The following is a 22,215-nucleotide window of genomic DNA, read 5'->3' on the forward strand; positions in this document are numbered from 1 at the left end:
TTTCGTTTTCTGCAAATACGACACTATATCACTCACAGTACAACCCTTGCTGAGCACCCTGAAGTATCTGATGTTGAGAAGGTTTTGTTTAGGCAACAGCTGAAGGTGTCGCTGAGTTCATTTTATCATGTGCTTAATGCTTTGACTACCACTGATGCGCAGGGGATTAGAGGTGTGTGGGAGAGGGAACTGTCGGTAACCATAGATGAAGATAAGTGGGATACCGTTTGGTCTCTCGCAAAAAGGATTTCAATTTGTACTCGGACAAGAGCAATCCAACTTAAGATTTTACACAGATTACACGTATCCCCTCACCGCAGACACCTCTTCAACCGCTCTCTTTCCCCTGTGTGTCTTAAGTGCAAAACTGATGTAAGGGCTTTAACTCACTGTTTTTGGTCCTGTTACAAGCTTCAAGAATACTGGGCTGACATTACAGGTGAACTGGGGAAAATCTTCCACGTTGATATAGAGATGGACCCTTTATCTCTGATTCTAGGTCTTCCAAGTGACCGCCTAAAAGCGGCGGCCAACAAAAGATTGTATAACACTCTAACATTTGCAGCCAGGAAAAATATCCTCTTACAATGGATCAACGATAGGACTCCCACTGTCTGTGGCTGGTGCAAAATAATTTTTGAACTGATTCCTCTGGAATATCTCACACACGTTATACACCACAGTGTGGGTCAGTTCTATGGGATGTGGCACCCCTTTTTGGACTATATTGGACCGGACCTTTCCGCTATCTTATTCAAAGGACTACTACGCACGTGATCACCACCCGGGCGCTGTAAGACTGACTCACCACCTCTTGTATGTTATATTTTGTATTTTGTATCTTGTATTATGCCTTATTTAAGAGCTGTTGTGTACGTTTTGTGTTTGTACTGTTTTGTTGTTCTGTGTCTAATGTCGAGACACTGTCTTGTTAAAGGAAAATCTGCAATAAAAACAATGATGAAAAAAAAAAAGAGTAATCTGGCCAAGAGGACAGCAGACAGCGCAACAAATATATCAAGTGTACCTACATTACAACCAGAGTTATGAAGATACTTGAACAACAGGTAATTATTGTATATATAAAACCCCTTTGTAAACCATGTTCACCGAAGTCTATTTACCAACATACATAAAGATATTACACACGGAAACATTGGAAATCAGTTTTGGCAGGCGAACACTTTTTGGCACAACGCTGGCAATAATTCATACGTGTAATTAGCTGAGTAATTCCTAAATACGTGTAGATTAAAGGAAATTATTTTACCTAGATATGATTGTCTCTGATGAGCCTAAGGTACAAAACGTGCGGGTGACAACGATAAGGTTTTTCTAGCTCCTCAAGAAATAAAATTGTCCACACAACGGAGCAACATTTGTGGGTCCATTTTAAATTTTTCGCGCTGTGGCGTTAGCGACGGAAAAACACATAAGTAAGGGCAGAGTTGAAGGCTAGGAGGCTGTCGACAGCCCGTCTGTTATGTTGGATACTCATTGTTTGTTCAATAAAGTTTCTATAGAGAAAAAAAAGGGGGCTGTCCACAGCCACTCACTTCCTGACTACCCATCCGTCTAAGGACACTACCTTGTGACGTAGGTAGGTAGTGTCCTTATGAGCATCCTTCCCCTGAATTCGGACACAGCCAGTGATTCATTCAACTCGTTTGAGCTGTGGGCCAGGAGGGAGGAGGTTAGTGAGTCCTGAGTGATTCGCTTCTACTATGAGGGTGTGAGTAACTCAAATGTGCTGTTAGCATGCTAGCTGAGCGATGCTACAGTGAACCGAGGAGCTGTTGTCTTGATGTGTGATGTGAGCTTCTACTCAGGGTTTTTTCTTCCAGTTCAGAGCAGGAATGTTTTTGTTAAGAAACTGGCTGTTGTTTTTTTACCCACAATTTTAATTATAAGCTAGATATATTTCTAATAATGGGATTAGTTTGCTAACAGAAACAGGGATGAGTCAGTGAGTCAGTTGCGCTTGTGAATCATGATTCACGAGTCAGTAAAGTGATTCTCGAGTATTTGTTCACGAATCGAACATCACTACGCAGTAGCACAGGAACAGAGCAGGAGGGAGAGACTGAGAAAGAGAGCCAGGGACAACAACATCACATTAGAAAGGTACAGTAATGACCCACAACTATTTTCAGTTGCGGATGATAAAGGATTCAGAAAGTTTATTCATGCAGGCCTATATGACAGAGAATATGCATCTTCTTTTTGTTTTCATATTTTAATTTATATTTAATTGTGTTGTGGTTTGCAGTGTTTTGTGGTGTTACACTTTAAATATGTTTAAAAGGAAAAAGCTGAAAATTTAAATAGTTAAAAGTTGAACTGTGAATAGTTGGGTTTTGTATTATATGATTTATTTATTTCAATTTATGTGGAGTGAAAAAATAAAATTATATTTACGGTGGCCCCTAGAGACAAAGCACGTACAAACTTCAAAACACATACGAACTCTGAAGCACGTACCAACTCCAAAACACGTAAACACTCAGAAGCACGTAAAAACTCAGTGTAATTACTATTTTGTTTTGAATTGGAAATAAGCACTTGTGTTTGTTTTGATGTGTGTGAATAAACACCAGCAAAAGCCAGATGTGTTTTTTATTCATACCATCAGTGTTAGGTTGGTGCATTGTGTGCTTATTAATGTGATGGCTTGTGTTAACTGTTTGATACAAAAATACCATTTTTACGAAGGTTTGGACAGTTAAGCAAGGTTTATTAGCTTTTGCAAGAAAACTACAATGTTTTGCTGATTTGGTGAAGGGTTTTCTGATTTGTGTGTAGAGTTTTGCAAAAATAGCCAATAGTTACAAAAAATATGCTTAAGCCATCAGAAAAAACGGTAAAAACTCCTGAGATTCATAAGAACACTGCAAAGCATGAAATCTGAACAGCTTCTGTAGCTGACTTTGGGCGTGGGAACATTGTTTACTTTCATGTTGTCTCCAACATCACAGTAGATAAAGTCAAAACATTTTGTCTTCCTGTAATCAGCTCGCCACCCCTCATTTCTCCTATGAATTTCTGGCATGAGTCCAAATGGCAGATTAGCTCTAATATGCTGATCTCTCTTTTTGTTTCCTTTGGTTTTCCTTTCATGTTTTTAATGACTCAAGATCAGAAGAAACAAACTCAGACTGGAGAATTTAATTTCACACCACACACAACCCACATGCTCATCTGCTGCAGGATTGTACACCATTACTGCCACCTTGAGGCTCATCAACTCTCTGAGATAACCCAGGATGGCATTTGCATTATCTGACCAATCCCAATTATGGAAAAGCGCACTAGCAGCAGAGCAGCTGATTTTACAAAGAAAGATAAAAATGCACTTCAGGAGGTTAGACACATGGAAGCAAAACAGCTGCTGGTTGGTATGGTTGGTATTTCCCTCTGTTGTAGTCAAAAATTGTAGTTTCAACACTGTTTGTCTGTCTAGTACAACAAGTCACAATGGAGTGAAAATATGACAACAAGTTTGTAGAAACTAAAGAAAAATCAGTGGTTGTCTGAAGATTGTACTGATATTTTTTTGTATCAGTTACTGATAACAAACTCAGCATGCAGAACATAGGAGTGGAACATAAAAGGAAGCTTTAATTCTGATAAGACAAAATAACAGAGTCCAAAGGTAATCAAGTCATCAAAAATGTGCACATTCTTACAAAAACCTAAGAGAAGCTAAATCTCTCAGGTTAAAGTCTCAAAAATCTCTAAGAAGAAAAACAGAAATCCCCCAAATTCTCTTAGATTCTCAACAGCACTGGGGGAAAAAACAAAAAAAGATTTTTCCAGAAATCATAATTTTAAGCTAAGAGGGTTTTTTTGTTTGTTTGTTTGTTTGTTTGTTTGTTTGTTTGTTTGTTTGTTTGTTTGTTTAGAAAACCAGCTTTTCCTTTTTAAATGTGTCCAGGAAACTAATAACTCATGGGAGAACATGCAAAATCATTCTAGGAACTAATTCAAAGGTGCTTCTAGAAAGAAAATTATCAATTAACATGGAAACTCCAGTAAAACTTCAAGCTCTGTTAGAATTACAAGTTTCAACAAAAAACAATTTTTTAAAATTAATTGTTCCGACTTGGGATGGCATGTCCCAGTGATACCTGAATGGCTCGCCCTTGATAAGAACCAAAACTTATTCTGTTTTTTCTCCCTTTTCCAACTTTAATGGAGGGCGCTACCTTTGGAGTAATGTCCTTCCCAGTTCCAACCCAGTTCCAACCTTCTGTCATGGCCTTGGTCTTTGACCCAGTTTTTGAGTTTCTTATGGGATTGTGATTCTTTTTTTTTTTTTTTCGATTTAAGAGATTTTCATACTAGTTTTTTGTATGATTTAATCTTCAGTTTTGCAATTTTTTTGTGTATCTGAGTTTGTTATTTCTAGCTCCTGGTTCATAAAATCTTTGTTGTGATCTCCCTCTTGGCTGTGCCATGTCGATTTGACTAATAACTAATATGATGAATAAATCTGCCCTGTTTAACCCTTTAATGGTGTTTGGACAATCAGTTGTGTAGTGGAGGAGAAGGTGTGACAGTGTGGGGGTGCTGTGCTGGTGACACTGTTGGGGATTTATTCAAAACTGAAGGCACGCTGAACCAGCAAGGCTACCACAGCATCCTGCAGCGTCATGCCACCCCATCTGGTTTGTGTTTAGTTGGACCATCATTTATTTTTTAACAGGACAATGACTACCGTGGAATGGACATATTTTAGCGACCTTTTTCTTGAAGGATGAGGTGCTGGGAATAGAGAATGTTAAACTAACTACCAAGAAGGACAGTGATGAAGTGCTGTGCCAGATTGCCTGGCCTTCAGTCACCTGACCTATACCCAGTCAAGATGGCTTGGGATGAGATGGACCACAGACTGAAGGCAAAAGGGCCAACAAGTGCTCATCATCTCTGGGAAATCCTTCAAAACTGTTGGAAAACCATTTCGGGTGACGACCTCATGAAGCTCATTGAGAGAATGCAAAGCAGTAATCACAGCAAAGGGTGGCTACTTTGAAGAATCTAAAATATAAAACATGTTTTGAGTTATTTTACACCTTTTTGTTTACTACATAATTCCATATGTGTTCATTCATAGTTCAGATGCCTTCAGTGAGAATCTACAATGTAAATAGTTATGAAAAAAAAAGAAAAGCCATTAAATGAGAAGATGTGTCCAAACTTTTCACTGGTACTTATAAGAAATCGAGAGACAGAGAGTCCGATTTTGAGATCTAATTTCTTTACTATAATTGGTCTCTATTTAAGATGACTAAACACTGAAAATCATCAAATAACAAAAAAGTTACAAAGCTTTTCAGAAAATAAATTTTTGCTTTTAAAGCTATGCTTGGTATGTTAAAAAACTGGAAGGAAAAGAAAGACATTACTTACAAAGCACATATTACTATTTTTTTCTTTTCTCACTCTCTCTTTTTTTTGTGAGTAAAACACAGTGAAATAAAAACGAGGTGACATCCTGATCACGACTCCTGTTGATGCACTATAACCCAAAGGCCAGAGGACATGTGGTGTGGTGGCTCCCTTTAATATTTCCTCAAGTACATGGATCCTCTACTGTCGTCACTTTTGACCTGATTAATCATGCAGATGGTAATGAGCAGGCCCAGCAGCTATAAAGACAGAGAAGAAGAATGATCAAAATGTATTGTTTGTATGTACTGCTCCAACACTGTAATGACTGGCTTTTAGTCTAAAGCTGAAGAGTTTCCAGCTTCATGCTAGTTAAAGTTGAAATCAGGAGGCTAATAAGCTACATAAGATAAATGAATATTATAGATTAAATTAAAAAGAAAAAACATTTGAAATGTAAACGTTTTGGCTTATCAAGTTTGCAACAAAGTGGCCAAAAAAGTGGACAATAAAGACTGTAACGCAGAGATCAGAATAACATCTTCAAATTCCATATTTTGTTTGATTAGCAGTCCATTGACCAGAGTCAAGTACTATGTTAAAATGATTTTTCACTGTTGAACAGTTATTGAATGTACAGGTTAAAGGAGTCAAAGGTGATTTTGACAAAATCTTAAAGAACAACAGAGTCAGTGACACACAGAGGTAACCATGGCAATAAAATAAAAAAACGATAGAGCTTACTGCTATAACAGCAAATCCAAAGAAGAAGCCAAACAGGATGTTAAAGAAAAGGTTCAAAAGTTCAAGGATAATGTCATAGCAGGGCTGCAGAAGAGAAGAGAAAATGGTAATTATCTGACCAGCAGTACAGTGTACAGTGTTTTGATTGGCTGGTAGGTCAGATGATTGAATACCTGTTCATAGATTTCATGTGGGCCACTGGTTCCCTGCAAGAACACAAGAGCAAAATGTGGATGTAAATAGAAACAGTCTGTTAATGTTTTAGGTTGTTTTATTCTGGTGAGATTACACTCACCAGCCTCTTTGTTAGATACTCATGTTCAACCCCCCATCAATGCAAATCTCCTTCAATTCCGATTCTTGTTCATGTAATATAATATAATATACCCCTCCGCGAATCACTACCTTATCATGATGGAGGGGTTTGTGTGTCCCAGAGATGCCAGGGCCTATGTTGCTTGGGGGCTTTTACCCCCTGGTAGGGTCTCCCATGGCAAGTTGGTCCTGGGTGAGGGACCAGGCAAAGAGTGATTCAGAAGACCCTTATGAGAATATCACCGAAGGAACAGTTTACCCTGCCCAGGATAAGGTTACTGGGGCCCCGCCCTGGAGCCAGGCCCGGGGAGGGTGCCTGAGGGTGAGCGGCCCGGCAGGGCACAGCCCGAAAAGGGGACATGGGCCCATCCTCCTGCAGGCCAACCACCCTCAGGAAGCGGCATAGAGGTCAGGTGCATTGTGCGCTGTGCGGCGGCCAGGAGCAGAGGTCCTGGCTGACTGATCCCCGGCAACCAAGACTGGCAATTGGGACATGGAATGTCACCTCTCTGGGGAAGGAGCCTGAGTTAGTGCGTGAGGCTGAGAGGTACTAGCTAGATATAGTCGGGCTCACCTCAACGCATGGCTCAGGCTCTGGAACCAATCTCCTGGAGAGGCGCTGGACTCTGTCTTAGTCTGGAGTTGCCCCTGGTGAGAGGCAGTGGGCTGGGGCGGGTATTCTAATATCTCCTCGGCTTGCTGCCTGTACGTTGGGGTTCTTGCCAGTGGGTGAGAGGGTTTTGTTCCCTGCACCTTTGGGTCAGGGAACGGGTACTGACTGTCATCTGCGCTTATGCGCCAAGTGGCAGCTCAGAGTATCCAGCCTTTTTAGAGTCCCTGTGGGATGCTGGAAGGTGCCCTACTGGCAGACTTCAATGCTCACATGGGTAACGACAGTGTGACCTGGAGGGGCGTGATTGGGAGGACCGGCCTCCCTGATCTGAACCCGAGTGGTGTTTTGTTATTGGACTTCTTGCAAACCAAAGTTTGGCCATAACGAACACTATGTTTGAACATAAGAGTGTCCAAAAGTGCACGTGGCACCAGGACGCTCTAGGCCGCAGGTCAATGATCGATTTTGTAGTCGTAGCACCAAACCTGCAGCCATGTTCTGGACACTCGGGTAAAGAGAGGGGCTGAGCTGTCAGCTGATCACCACCTGGTGGTGAATTGGATCAGGTACCAGGGGAGGACGCTGGACAGACCTGGCGTGCCTAAACATATAGTGAGGGTGTGCTGGGAACACCTAGCAGAGCCCCAGTCCGTGAGATCTTCTTCGGCAGAGCTTCGATAGCATTCCAAGGGAGACTGGGGACAATGGGTCCGAATGGACCATGTTCAGCACCTCCATTGCAGAAGCTGCTGCACTGAGCTGTGGCTGCAAGATGGTTGGTGCCTATCGTGGTAGTAACCCCCAAACCAAATGGTAGTACCCAGAGTTGAAGGGAGCCACCAGGCTGAAGAAGGAGTACTCTTGGGCTTGGTTAGCCTGTGGGACTTCGGAGGCAGCTGACAGGTACCAACAGGCAAAGCAGAATGCTGCTCGGGCAGTGGCTGAAGCAAAAACTCGGGTGTGGGAGGAGTTTGGAGAGGCCATGGAAAAAGACCTTCGAATTGCCTCAAAGAGATTCTGGCAGGAGGGGAACGCGGTGCTCTACCTGTACTGTGTATAGTGCCGGTGGAGCGCTGCTGACTTCGACTGAGAAAATTGTTGGGCGGTGGAAGGAATACTTCAAGGACCTCCTTAATCGCACTGGCACGTCTTCCATGAAGGAAGCAGAGTCTGGGGCTGAGGGGGATGACCCGCAAATTTCCGGGGGTGAGGTCACTGAGGCAGTTAAACAACTCCTTGGTGGCAGAGCCCCTGACGTGGATGAGGTCCGCCCTGAGTTCCTGACGGTTCTGAATGTTGTAGGGCTGTCCTGGCTGACACGCCTCTGCAATATTGCATGGAGATCAGGGGCAGTACCCGTGGACTGGCAGACTAGGGTAGTGGTCCCCATTTTTAAGAAGGGGGACCGGAGGGTGTGTTCCAACTACAGGGGGATCACACTCCTCAGCCTCCCTGGGAAAGTCTATGACAGGGTGCTGGAAAGGAGACTCCGTCTGTTAGTCGATCCTCGGATACAGGATGAACAATGTGGTTTTCGTCCTGGTCGCGGGACACTGGATCAGCTCTTTATCCTCTCAATGATACTTGACAGCGCATGAGAATTTGCACAACCAGTCTACACGTGTTTTGTGGACTTGGAGAAGGCATTCGACCATGTCCTTCAGGGTGTCCTATGGAGGTGCTGCAGGAGTATGGGGTGTCTGGCCCATTGCCCATTCGATCCCTATACAACCATTGCAAGAGCTTGGTTCGCATAGCCGGCAATAAGGGGGACTCGTTCCTCGTGGGTGATGGGCTCCGCCAAGGCTGCCCTTTGTCACCGATTCTGTTCATAACTTTTATGGACAGGATTTATAGGCGCAGCCAAGTGCTGGAGGGCTTTCACTTAGGTGGCCTCAGAATCTCATTCCTGCTTTTCACGGATGATGTGGTTTTGTTGGCTTCATCGGGTGATGGCCTCCAGCTCACACTGGAACAGTTCGCAGCCGAGTGTGAAGCAGCAGGAATGAGGATTAGCATCTCCAAATCTGAGGCCATAGTTCTCAGCCGGAAAAGAGTGGAGTGCCCACTCCGGGTCGGGGACGAGTTTCTGCCCCAAGTGGAAGAGTTGATGGGAGAATGGAGACAGAGATCGACAGACGGATTGGTGGTGTGGCTGCAGTGGTACCGGCCCGTCATGATGAAGAGAGAGCTGAGCATAAAAGTGAAGCTCGTGTGAAGCTAATGAGTGAAGCTCATTATTATTATTATTATTATTTTTTATTTTATTTTTTTTCTGTTTTATTGTTATCATCCGAATCTCAATGGCCCAACCTGTTTTGATATATGTCTTTATATCGGTTGATACTTGCTGTATTGGGCCTGATATGTTAAATTACATGTGCAAAACTTTATAAATAAAAAATTATAAAAGTGAAGCTCTCAATTAATCGGTCGATCTTTGTCCGTACCCTCAGGGTCACGAGTTCTTTTGGGCACTTTTGGTAGTGAACAAAAGAACGACATTGCGGAAATGAGCTTAATTCGAAGGGTGGCTGGCCTCTCCCTTAGAGATCTCCCTTAGAGGGAGGTCTGGGCCTCTCTGTTTACCCTACTTGTGTGAGGAGGCCTACCCATTGTAATGTGGTGATCTTTTTGAGAGATAGCCTTTATTTGTCAGTTGCAGGTCTTTTGCCCACAACCGAGATGACAGACCTTGCCGACCGTACATACAATACACAAACATCACATTAGGGAGACAGGTCAGGCTAGGTAGCGAAGAAAAAAACAAAAGAAACAAAATGTGTAACACAAAAGGATAATACAGGAATGCACAGATATCAACACACCATAGGACAATAAACACAGACAAGCAGCATGGGAAAGTGTTCCAGTGTGTACATCTGATCTGGGACCGCTGCAATCTTCGACTGCGCCTCCAGCTGACCCGATGTCCACATCAGAGGGGAGGTAAGCGTTGGAGGTGGTGTTGGATCCGGGGCAGGGAGGGTGATGCGTCAGTGAGTGGTTATCAGTATCAGTATATGTATGTGTTTGCGTGTCCATAGTTCAGCTGAGACAGTGTCCTTCACCCTGCCAGGCTAAGTAAATAGTCTTCCAGCCAACCCAGGTGGCCTTGCATGGAATGGGAAGGAACAGACTCAACACAGTCGTTATCAGGGAGTTTTTGTTCGGCTCCAGCCTTGAGCCCACAGCTGGCACCGAAGGGGTTGCCGGATTATGATGGTAATTTTTCTTTTGCAACAACTCATGAGAATTTCAAAGCTGTTCTTTAACACTCCGACACTGGTCTCTCAATCCGTCCATCGTGTATCCGGCAGGGAAAGTACCTCCAGGGCACTCGGGCTCTCCCGAGCCCAGACTTCTCATTGAGAAAAGGGTGTCAATAGCATTCAGAGACCAGTTGATCAAATCCATAATTCTCTTTAGGTTTTAGAAACAGACTGTGAGAGTGTGTTCCAGGGAAAGTAATACAAAAAACATGAGACTAGACAAGGACATAAGCAGGGAAGATAAGGGAGAGGAGAGGAGAAAAAGTGCGTCCGCCTCCTCCGAGAGCCTAAAGAGAAGTTTTTCCAGTTGAGCAGTATCTTGGCAATAATCAGGACCACAAGCAGAGGTGTTTTGATATATTTGGAGTTTGTTTAGTTCTTCCATATCGCCAAGTAAACAGAGGGAGAGGTGGTCAAGGATTTGGGATATTTTAGTAGTTATTTCTTTCCAGACGTTTTGTATTGGTGGACAGAGCCAGAATGCTTGAAGGTGTTCATCAGTGGTGTTGAGTGTGCAGTTTGTGCAAATGTCTTATTCACTAAGTCCTATTGGAGATAAAGTATCGGAATTTCAGGAGAGGTACCATGCCTCCAAAACGCACTCCTTCCGGTTCTCATCTATATATGTTCCCCCAGTTCTACAAGCTGTTCATTCTCGTTTACGTGCCCTACCCTCCCTCTTCTTTAACTCCTTCACTTCTGTTTAGTACATGGGGATCTGCTAGGCCCGGGAACCACGACCAGTCCCGTTCGAGGAATTCCCCAAACCGCAGCTGAATTCACATCCAAGCCATTTACCTATACAGGGAGTGCAGAATTATTATGCAAATGAGTATTTTGTCCACATCATCCTCTTCATGCATGTTGTCTTACTCCAAGCTGTATAGGCTCGAAAGCCTACTACCAATTAATCATATTAGGTGATGTGCATCTCTGTAATGAGAAGGGGTGTGGTCTAATGACATCAACACCTTATATCAGGTGTGCATAATTATTAGGAAACTTCCTTTCCTTTGGCAAAATGGGTCAAAAGAAGGACTTGACAGGCACAGAAAAGTCAAAAATAGTGAGATATCTTGCAGAGGGATGCACCACTGAACAAGACACACAAGCTGAAACGTCAAGACTGGGCCAAGAAATATCTCAAGACTGATTTTTCCAAGGTTTTATGGACTGATGAAATGAGAGTGAGTCTTGATGGGCCAGATGGATGGGCCCGTGGCTGGATTGGTAAAGGGCAGAGAGCTCCAGTCTGACTCAGATGCCAGCAAGGTGGAGGTGGAGTACTGGTTTGGGCTGGTATCATCAAAGATGAGCTTGTGGGGCCTTTTCGGGTTGAGGATGGAGTCAAGCTCAACTCCCAGTCCTACTGCCAGTTTCTGGAAGACACCTTCTTCAAGCAGTGGTACAGGAAGAAGTCTGCATCCTTCAAGAAAAACATGATTTTCATGCAGGACAATGCTCCATCACACGCGTCCAAGTACTCCACAGCGTGGCTGGCAAGAAAGGGTATAAAAGAAGAAAAACTAATGACATGGCCACCTTGTTCACCTGATCTGAACCCCATTGACAACCTGTGGTCCATCATCAAATGTGAGATTTACAAGGAGGGAAAACAGTACACCTCTCTGAACAGTGTCTGGGAGGCTGTGGTTGCTGCTGCACGCAATGTTGATGGTCAACAGATCAAAACACTGACAGAATCCATGGATGGCAGGCTTTTGAGTGTCCTTGCAAAGAAAGGTGGCTATATTGCTTGCTGATTTGTTTTTGTTTTGTTTTTGAATGTCAGAAATGTATATTTGTGAATGTGGAGATGTTATATTGGTGTCACTGGTAAAAATAAATAATTGAAATGGGTATATATTTGTTTTTTGTTAAGTTGCCTAATAATTATGCACAGTAATAGTCACCTGCACACACAGATATCCCCCTAAAATAGCTAAAACTAAAAACAAACTAAAAACTACTTCCAAAAACATTCAGCTTTGATATTAATGAGTTTTTTGGGTTCATTGAGAACATGTTTGTTGTTCAATAATAAAATTATTCCTCAAAAATACAACTTGCCTAATGATTCTGCACTCCCTGTATCTACTAAAACGCTGTCAAATCTAAAATAAAGACGTGGGCCTAGCTAGTGAAGTATGATTTTATATTGTATTACTTGTATGTTGGTGTTGTTAGACATGCTAAAAATGTTATTGCAGACTCTACTCCAAAACTGATTATCTGTCTGGATGATGGAGTCTTTTTCCCATTTGTTAATTTGAGCGTGAGGTGCATTATCATTAGAGGATAGTAGTTTATTTGGTTTTAAGGGTGGTTTTTGTGACTTTGCAATTTTATTGATGCTGTTTATTAGTGATGGTTGTCCTACGTTAGTGTTATTGATACTTATTTTGCTTTGATGGAGTGTTTTTGTTGGTTATGTTGACGAAATAATTTTCTGTCAATCCTGTATATGTCAATGAACTGTTGAAATGTTAAGAAGTTATTCTGATAAAATATGTGGCGGAGGTGTGTGATGCCTTTTTCTTTCCATTTAATGCCTATCAGGGTAATTTATTTGCAGTGATGTAAGGGCTATTCCATATGGGTGTTTGAGTTGTAGGTGAGAATATAGTGTTTTTTATTTTATTAATCTTCCAGCAAGCTGACAGTGTTTGCTGTTGCAGTGGTTTTAAGCCGTTGTGATGTGTGATTGTATTCCTGATAAATGGTAAATCTTTGATTAATCGATCTTTATAATCAGATTGTCTAGACCTGGATGAAGGTGATGGGTTGAATGCATCCATTTGATAAGGTATTGTAGTTGGTTATCTAAGAAGTAGTAGTTGAAATTTGGTGCTTCTAGGACTCCTTGGACTTTTGACTTTTGTAATATTTTTAGTTTTATTCTGGAGTTTTTGTTTTTCCAGTAGAATGAAGTTATTATTGTGTCCAGAATAGTGAAAAAAAAGCTTCTGCGGGTTAAATAGGGATCATTGTGAATAAATAGTTGAGTTTAGGTAATATCATCAACTTTATGGTGTTAATACGTCCTATAACTGATAGCTGTATTGTCAACCATTAATTTAAGTAATCTTTTATTGTTTTTGATAGGAGTCTTGAAAACTGCTGATGAATTTGAATGTGGTCACTGGATTGGTTTATAGAGTAGATACAGTGGGGCAAAAAAGTATTTAGTCAGCCACCGATTGTGCAAGTTCCCCCACTTAAAATGATGACAGAGGTCAGTAATTTGCACCAGAGGTACACTTCAACTGTGAGAGACAGAATGTGAAAGAAAAATCCATGAATTCACATGGTAGGATTTGTAAAGAATTTATTCGTAAATTAGGGTGGAAAATAAGTATTTGGTCACCTCAAACAAGGAAAATCTCTGGCTCTCACAGACCTGTAACGTCTTCTGTAAGAAGCTTTTCTGTCCCCTACTCGTTACCTGTATGAATGGCACTTGTTTGAACTCATCATCTGTATAAAAGACACCTGTCCACAGCCTCAAACAGTCAGACTCCAAACTCCGCCATGGCCAAGACCAAAGAGCTTTCGAAGGACACCAGGAAAAGTATTGTAGACCTGCACCAGACTGGTCACCATCAGTAACGCACTACAACGGCAGGGAATCAAATCCCGCAGTGCCAGACGTGTTCCGCTGCTGAAGCCAGTGCATGTCCAGGCCCGTCTGAAGTTTGCCAGATAGCACATGGATGATACAGCAGAGGATTGGGAGAATGTCATGTGGTCAGATGAAACCAAAGTAGAACTTTTTGGTATAAACTCAACTCGTCGTGTTTGGAGGAAGAAGAATACTGAGTTGCATCCCAAGAACACCATACCTACTGTGAAGCATGGGGGTGGAAACATCATGCTATGGGGCTGTTTTTCTGCCAAGGGGACAGGACGACTGATCCGTGTTAAGTACAGAATGAATGGGGCCATGTATCGTGAGATTTTGAGCCAAAACCTCCTTCCATCAGTGAGAACTTTGAAGATGAAATGAGGCTGGGTCTTCCAACATGACAATGATCCAAAACACACCGCCCGGGCAACAAAGGAGTGGCTCTGTAAGAAGCATTTGAAAGTCCTGGAGTGGCCTAGCCAGTCTCCAGACCTCAACCCCATAGGAAATCTGTGGCGGGAGTTGAAAGTCCGTGTTGCTCGGCGACAGCCCCAAAACATCACTGCTCTCGAGAAGATCTGCATGGAGGAATGGGCCAAAATACCAGCTACTGTGTGTGCAAACCTGGTAAAGACCTATAGTAAACGTTTGACCTCTGTTATTGCCAACAAAGGTTATGTTACAAAGTATTGAGTTGTATTTTTGTTATTGACCAAATACTTATTTTCCACCCTAATTTACGAATAAATTCTTTACAAATCCTACCATGTGGATTCATGGATTTTTTTTTCACATTCTGTCTCTCACAGTTGAAGTGTACCTCTGGTGCAAATTACTGACCTCTGTCATCATTTTAGGTGGGGGAACTTGCACAATCGGTGGCTGACTAAATACTTTTTTGCCCCACTGTATAATTTGGAACTGCTTAATATTGCTGTTGTGTGCAATCTTCCCAAATAAAACAGATGTGACAATGGTAGGAGGAAGGAAAGAAAATTAAACAAAACGCACAGATAAAGAAATAAACAAAAAAAATGTTAACACTGAAACACATAAAGGCATTGCGTACACAATGTTAAGAGCCTAATGACACATGAGTTCAGAGACAACTAGGTTAACTGTTCTTTTTGGATTTTATCAATTACTGTGGGGGGAGAGAAAAAAATATGAATGGAATGTGAGCAAGAAAGAGGGAGGGAGGAAAGAAAGAAAAAAAAGGTAAAATAAATTAGCAGCGACAATGATAGCTTTAATGATCATTTGACATATAAAAACACCCAAAATCACAACACATTTAGTCATGAAATTGTTTTATGAACAATTTGCTTTTCAGCTTGACATTATAGTTCTATTCTGTAAAACCAACCTGAGGCTTGGATTTGCATCTAAGTGAGTTGGATCTTCCATTCATTGCTGATCCAGTATTTGAAGAAATGCATTCACAGGAGTCAGGGATATTATTACCCCAGTCTGTGGCGTTCCTAATTCCACAGCAATGAAACTGTTAACAAACAAGAGATTGACTTTAAACAACAGGAAATACTCAACAAAATTCTCCACTATTCTGTTTTTTATCAATATAGTGACTGTAATGTAAATATCATTGCAAAACAATTCAGTCAATATATGGTGCAATCAAAATGTTTTTTGACTCCAATCTTGGCTGATCTCCCCTTTAAGGTTGGTCCTTGTTCACCTCTGGGCCCTTCCAGTGCTACTGTTATGTTTAGGTAACTTACAAGTTCTGTGTTGACTACTTGTAAAAGCACAGTTGCAACAAAATCCACTAGGGCCAGTAGAAAGACTACTATTATTGGGGTAAATAGTGCAAAAAACATTACATTTGACTGTATCTTCTCAACCATACTTCTAATGACTTCTTCTCTTATGTTGGCCTTTTGTAGTTCATTCTGGAGGGCAGTCTCTATCTGGAAAAGAAAATAACATTTTAGTATAATGGTAGAGAAATGAAGAATATATTCTCCTCAAGACAGACAGACACAGCAGGCCAAAAAGCACAGAGAAAGCAGAGGGAAAGATGAAGCAATAATAATGTTATGGATTATGAGACAGCAGACGCTTAAGCAATAATATGTCCACTCATAACCAAGAGGCCCTTCAATGGTTCCTCTTACAGCAGTTACACTTTCTGATTTTATTTGTATCTTCCTGAAATATTTTGACTGAATCCTCATTCTCTGAAATGCTACTTGCTTTCTTTTTAAAGTACCTCTTAAGTCCCATGGTCATGGCCAACTAGGACGGTTGAGTAAACTGATCACTTGGTAGTGTGTTGGTTATTGTGAGTTATTAAGACTGAGATATAAAAAGCATACTGCAGAAAGACAATGAAGGTAATTTATCTCCAAAACATAAAAATTAAGTCTAGCGGCAAGATAACAGATGGAAATACTAAATGTAGCTGATCAGACAGCAATGGAGAACACAGCAGAATTAAGAAAGAAAAGACAAGATGACCTCATTTCTTCCTGTCGCTACATTGATGCCACCATAAAACATGATGATCATTCCAATCCCCATGAAGCTTGCAAACTGTACAAACAAAACAATACAAAGAGCATCCACAGTTATTGTTCTAATAACTATAAAATTAACACAGCATCAGCTTGTTATCTTGTTTGATGTGGAGTTGTACATACTAGTTTGAGGCCGATGATTGACTCACAGCACGTAGCAAAGATTCCCAGAGAGGAAATACCGAGGACGCCGATGGCAAACAACCAACCCCAAATCATGTCTGGCAAATCAAGTGATGAGAACTCCTCCTGAATGATAGGAAAGGACACCAACAATGGATTAATCTGGAAAATTATTTAGTTCTTCAAATGAAAAAAAAAAAAAAAAAAAAAAAAAACCAAAATAACATTTTAGACATGACTGTCCGGTCCATGTTAGACTGACTATCCCAACCCCCCCCCCCCCCCCCCCCCCCCCCCCATGCTACCATAGGTCACACAAGAAGCATTTCAAAACCTGAACCAGGCCATACGAGGACCAACCTGCAACTCACCACCCAGCAAGTAGCATTCCTGAGTGAAGAGGCCAGCTCATTCAATTCAATTTCATTTTATTTATATAGCGCCAAACAGTGTTGGGGAGTAACGGAATACATGTACCGCCGTTACGTATTTAAAATACAAAATATGAGTAACTGTATTCCATTACAGTTACCATTTAAAAAGGTGGTATTTAGAATACAGTTACTTTGTTAAAATAAATGGATTACATGGCGGTATTTTCCTGTTTCATTTTGTCGCGGGTCAGGACTGTTTCGGTTTTGCTTGACAACTATGTTCTGTTGTTCCAGGCGGCAGCATTATGGTTGCCATGGCGACTGTGTGTTTCCTGGGTGAGAAAGCGCCTTTTTGTTGTTGTTGTTGTGTAAAGCTAATAGGCAGGGACTCTCCTCAGCTCTTACTGGAACAGTGGCGCGGCTGCCCCTCTGTTGGTCTTCCATGGTCTCTTGTGTTCTGGGGGCCTCTGGATGTCTGGAGTTTTGATCTCCTCCATACCCGCTTCACACCCTGGAGGACGGGGCTGTGGCCCCCCCACACTCCCTAGCAGATCATTACATGGAGAAACCTTTGGAATGCAAGCATGCTGATCCACACAGGTATGCACACATGGGTATTCACAGATGCGGACTACAGCTTTCTTGGCTGCTGCCTCAAAGCACACTGTGCGCTGTCTATCTTGCGTGCTGCACAATATCGTTTATTATTTAGTAAATATTGATATCTATGACTAGCTAGTTTATTGTGATGGTGCTTTGTTTTCTCTATTATTATGTTGCTCTTTGTTGTTTGCTGTCTCCTCTGTTTGTTTTTTTTGTTTGTTTGTTTTTTTCTCCATACAGGTGACCCAGGAGTTCTTTTTTTTTTTCTCTCTCTTCCCCCCCCTTCTCACCGTCTCTTCTCCCCTTTGGTTTTCTTTCTTTTTCTCCCCCTCTTTCTCTCATTCATTCCCCCTGTCCTATTTATTTAAAAAAAATACTGCTGTTTCTGATGTCATTTAGAAAAAAAAAAAAAAAAAAAAAAAAAAAGCTAATAGGCAGAATGCTACAGGTATAGCCCTAAAGAATGTAGCATCATAGGCAGTGTAGTCCGTGCTGCAGGGAGAATGGATCGCCATACCCATTATGTGTCTGTGAGCGCGAGGAGGGAGAAAAGGGAGAGTGGAAAAGTACGAGTTGTCATCAAACAAAAACGGGAGCTGGAAGCATGTAAATATAATAATAACCACTGCAGCCAAGAAGAGTGCCTGGCGAGCCCAGTTGTAAGTAAGCTATTAAAACTCGACTGTACACTGTGTTCATGTTTTCCTACGAAACAATAAGTTCCATTGGAGCAGCCTTTCAACGCCTCTCTCTGTCTCTCACAAGCAAAGGTGACCCAGACAACAAAGTAAAGCTATTTTTCAGCTACAAGCCCAACACGGAACCGACGTATTAGTCAGAGGTCCGTTTACTACAGTTCGGAGTCGCGGACCTTCAGTAACAGTAATAAATCACACAGCAATAGTACATTCACGTAGTTGTAAAAAGCATGATAATATATTAAGTAATCCAAAGTATTCAGAATACGTTAGTCTCATTGAGTAACGTAACGGAATACGTTATAGAATACATTTTGGCGTATGTATTCTGTAATCTGTAGTGGAATACATTTTAAAAGTAACCTTCCCAACACTGGTGCCAAATCACAACAGTCGTCTCAAGGCTTGTGTACTACCTTTTTCTGTTAATGGTTTATATGACACTACTGTATGTCATGTTCTTGTACTTCTGTACTAAAAATGGCAACACATTGCAAAACAGTTGGGGTCAGGTAACAAAAGGCTTGACAAATTGTTCGAAAAATAGTATGGAAAAAAGGAACAACTGGAGGAACATTTTGAAACATATTTTGTTAACTAACAACAGGTCGGTAGCATGCTGGGGAATAAAATGTGGATATATTAAACATGTTAAAAGGAAACATTTTAAAAGAAAGTGACACTTAAAAAAATCAGCAATCTGCTTTGTTCTAATTAAAAACTGAAAAATTAATGAGACTGTTTACCTTATGGGTAGAGGTCTGTAGCAATCCGTAAATCAGCCCAAATCCAACTATCTGAGGAAAGAGACTCAGATCATGTCATCTGCAATAGCAAAACCAGAGTTCCTGTATGGTTGCCTAAATGTACCAAGGAAACATTTATTCTTTAAAAGATAAATTCATCAGGGACTTGTTTTAAAAATGTTTCAAAACAAAAGAAACAAAAGATAAACAGTACCACAGAGAATTTCAAGTTTAAACTTTGGTCGATCTGCCCATTGGTTAGGTTTGACCAATACAGAATATATATATATATATATATATATATATATGTAAAAAAAACCAAAATAAACACACCCAGCACGCCCCTGCGGGCGGTTTATCCTTCAAGCTCGGGTCCTCTACCAGAGGCCTGGGAGCTTGAGGGTCCTGCGCAGTATCTTAGCTGTTCCCAGGACTGCGCTCTTCTGGACAGAGATCTCCGATGTTATTCCCGGGATCTGCTGGAGCCACTCGCCTAGCTTGGGAGTCACCGCACCTAGTGCTCTGATTACCACGGGGACCACTGTTACCTTCACCCTCCACATCCTCTCGAGCTCTTCTCTGAGCCCTTGGTATTTCTCCAGCTTCTCGTGTTCCTTCTTCCTGATATTGCTGTCATTCGGAACCGCTACATCGATCACTACGGCCGTCTTCTTCTGTTTGTCTACCACCACTATGTCCGGTTGTTTAGCCACCACCATTTTGTCCGTCTGTATCTGGAAGTCCCACAGGATCTTAGCTCGGTCATTCTCCACCACCCTTGGGGGCATCTCCCATTTTGACCTCGGGACTTCCAGGTTATACTCGGCACAGATGTTCCTGTACACTATGCCGGCCACTTGGTTATGGCGTTCCATGTATGCCTTGCCTGCTAGCATCTTGCACCCTGCTGTTATGTGCTGGATTGTCTCTGGGGCATCTTTATACAGCCTGCACCTGGGGTCTTGCCTGGTGTGATAGACCCCAGCCTCTATGGATCTTGTACTCAGAGCTTGTTCTTGTGCTGCCATGATTAGAGCCTCTGTGCTGTCTTTCAGTCCAGCTTTGTCCAGCCACTGGTAGGATTTCTGGATATCAGCCACCTCCTCCATCTGCCGGTGGTACATACCGTGCAGGGGCCTGTCCTTCCATGATGGTTCCTCGTCTCCCTCCTCTTTCTTGGGTTTCTGCTGCCTGAGGTATTCACTGAGCACTCGGTCAGTTGGGGCCATCTTCCCAATGTATTCTTGGATGTTCGTTGTCTCATCCTGGACTGTGGTGCTGACACTCACCAGTCCCCGGCCCCCTTCCTTCCGCTTAGCGTACAGCCTCAGGGTGCTGGACTTGGGGTGAAACCCTCCATGCATGGTAAGGAGCTTTCTTGTCTATATATATATACATATATATATATATATATATATATATATATATATGTATATACTGTATATACTGTATATATATATATATATATATATATATATATATATATATATATGTATGTATGTATGTATGTATGTGTATATATATGTATATATATATGTGTGTGTGTGTGTGTGTGTGTGTATGTATATACATTTATGTATATATGTATACTTTTGCACTCAGAGTGCTCATTGCTAGAAGCAAATGTAATTTTAATAAAACATAGTAGGAAATATGTGTGCTAAGCATTAAAAATAAATCCTTATTTATTTGTTCTAAATTATGGAAAAACAGCTTCTTCTAACTGCCCAGTCTTTTAATCATTATATCTTGCAGCACTGCTTCACCATGGTAAAAGACAAAAAGGCTTCAGTGGTTCATAGTTAGATTAAAATATGAGAATGCTGAAAATAGTTTTTCCATTTCTGCATGTATGTCTTATTGTTGGGTCTTTACCTTACAATGTAAAGTGCCACAAGGCAACTGTTCTTGTGATTTGGTGCTACATAAATAAAACTGAAGTGAACAATTTTCTTTTTTTTTAAATAAACTTGTGAAAAATAAATCCTTTTAGTTTCTCTCTTTCCTTCAACATAAATAATAACAAAAATCAATAAATCAATCATCAAAATGAAATCCTAAAAACAAAAAAATAAAGATTCCACTTACTGCAAAAAGCACATTGAAGAAGACAAAAATGCACTTGAGACATCCATTAATTTTCCCCATCTTCAATTTTTAGAGGTGATGCAGTGAGGTTGTAACCCAGAGTGTAAGAATGTGCAGCTTTTCTGCCGTTTGTGAACACACAGAGTGAATGTGAATTCAGGAAGACGCAGAAGTGAAACACAAAAGGCTTCTCTGAGGACAAACCCTCACATCTATAGTAAGACCTCATAAAACACATGCAGTTAGAAAAAAAAACATGCTTTAGTTCTCATGAACTTAATAACAGGAAGCAAAACAAAAACTGAAAGAAAAAAACATATCAAAGAATTATTTCTGACTACTGTATAAAGAACACTGGCAAACAGAATGGGGGGGGAGTAAACGTAATACAGCAGAGATAAGACTGCAGTCCTCCAGTCTTCCATTAAGAGCCTCAACATCGTCTTGGGTTTTGAGAGGTAAAACCACCCCTTCAAGGAATTATGCAACTAAATCAATTTTTCTACTTCAGCAAGGCATTTAACATCTTGCTATGAACCAGTTGAGTCTCCTTCACTTCATCTAAAATGGCAAGGACTTTTTGCTTGATTCACTGTGGCTGCTCAGTTTACTTTGCATCAGTTTAACACTTGGCCTAGAGAGGTTAAAGCACACAACATTTACTATAGCAGTCGTTCTCAAATTGTAATACGTGTACCACCTATGTCTGGTGGTACGTGGGAAGTCTCCAATATTTTTTTGTTAGGATTAAATAATTGTATATGTCACGGGTGTGCACTAGAAGGGATCCAGATAGCAAGGAAACACTGAATCAACGTTGAGGTGTGACGTTGACCTAACGTTACACTTGCACCCTTTATTGTTATTGAAACGTCAGTTTTTGATATTGAATCAATGTTGAAAGCTGACATTGATTCGACGCTATATTTTCTAATAATGTTGACATCGAAACAATGTCAGATTCTAATATTGAAACACTGTTGAACTATGATGTTGATTTTCCACTTCTTTCGCACAGTTGCTTTTTATTGAAACAACAGTTACTGGAAATCATGACTGGAAATCTACCATTCTTTATAGGTATTTTAA

At 41.3% G+C, this 22,215-nt stretch overlaps 1 protein-coding gene across 1 annotated transcript; it reads right to left on the bottom strand.

Moving 5' to 3' along the window:
* Positions 1–5,432: 5,432 nt before the first annotated feature.
* Positions 5,433–21,186, bottom strand: LOC113009253 (tetraspanin-8-like). Its single transcript, XM_026147457.1, has 9 exons — positions 21,127–21,186; positions 19,039–19,089; positions 16,618–16,743; positions 16,436–16,510; positions 15,799–15,885; positions 15,324–15,458; positions 6,306–6,338; positions 6,133–6,216; positions 5,433–5,648 (listed from the first exon to the last, which is right to left on the bottom strand). Exons 1-9 carry the CDS (start codon positions 21,184–21,186, stop codon positions 5,562–5,564), a joined length of 738 nt encoding a protein of 245 aa, XP_026003242.1. The 3' UTR covers positions 5,433–5,561.
* Between the last annotated feature and the right edge of the window lie 1,029 nt (positions 21,187–22,215).

The sequence above is a fragment of the Astatotilapia calliptera genome, chromosome 17, assembly GCF_900246225.1.
Source record: "Astatotilapia calliptera chromosome 17, fAstCal1.2, whole genome shotgun sequence".
Classification (NCBI taxonomy): domain Eukaryota; kingdom Metazoa; phylum Chordata; class Actinopteri; order Cichliformes; family Cichlidae; genus Astatotilapia; species Astatotilapia calliptera.

Excerpts from the sequence above, each read along its gene's own strand:
- LOC113009253 (XM_026147457.1), bottom strand. The coding sequence starts at position 21,186 with ATGGGGAAAATTAATGGATGTCTCAAGTGCATTTTTGTCTTCTTCAAT. Across the intron at positions 16,744-19,038 it reads TACAGACCTCTACCCATAAG|GAGGAGTTCTCATCACTTGA; the intron begins GTAAACAGTCTC and ends CCTATCATTCAG. Across the intron at positions 5,649-6,132 it reads TTGGATTTGCTGTTATAGCA|CTGCTGGGCCTGCTCATTAC; the intron begins GTAAGCTCTATC and ends CTGTCTTTATAG.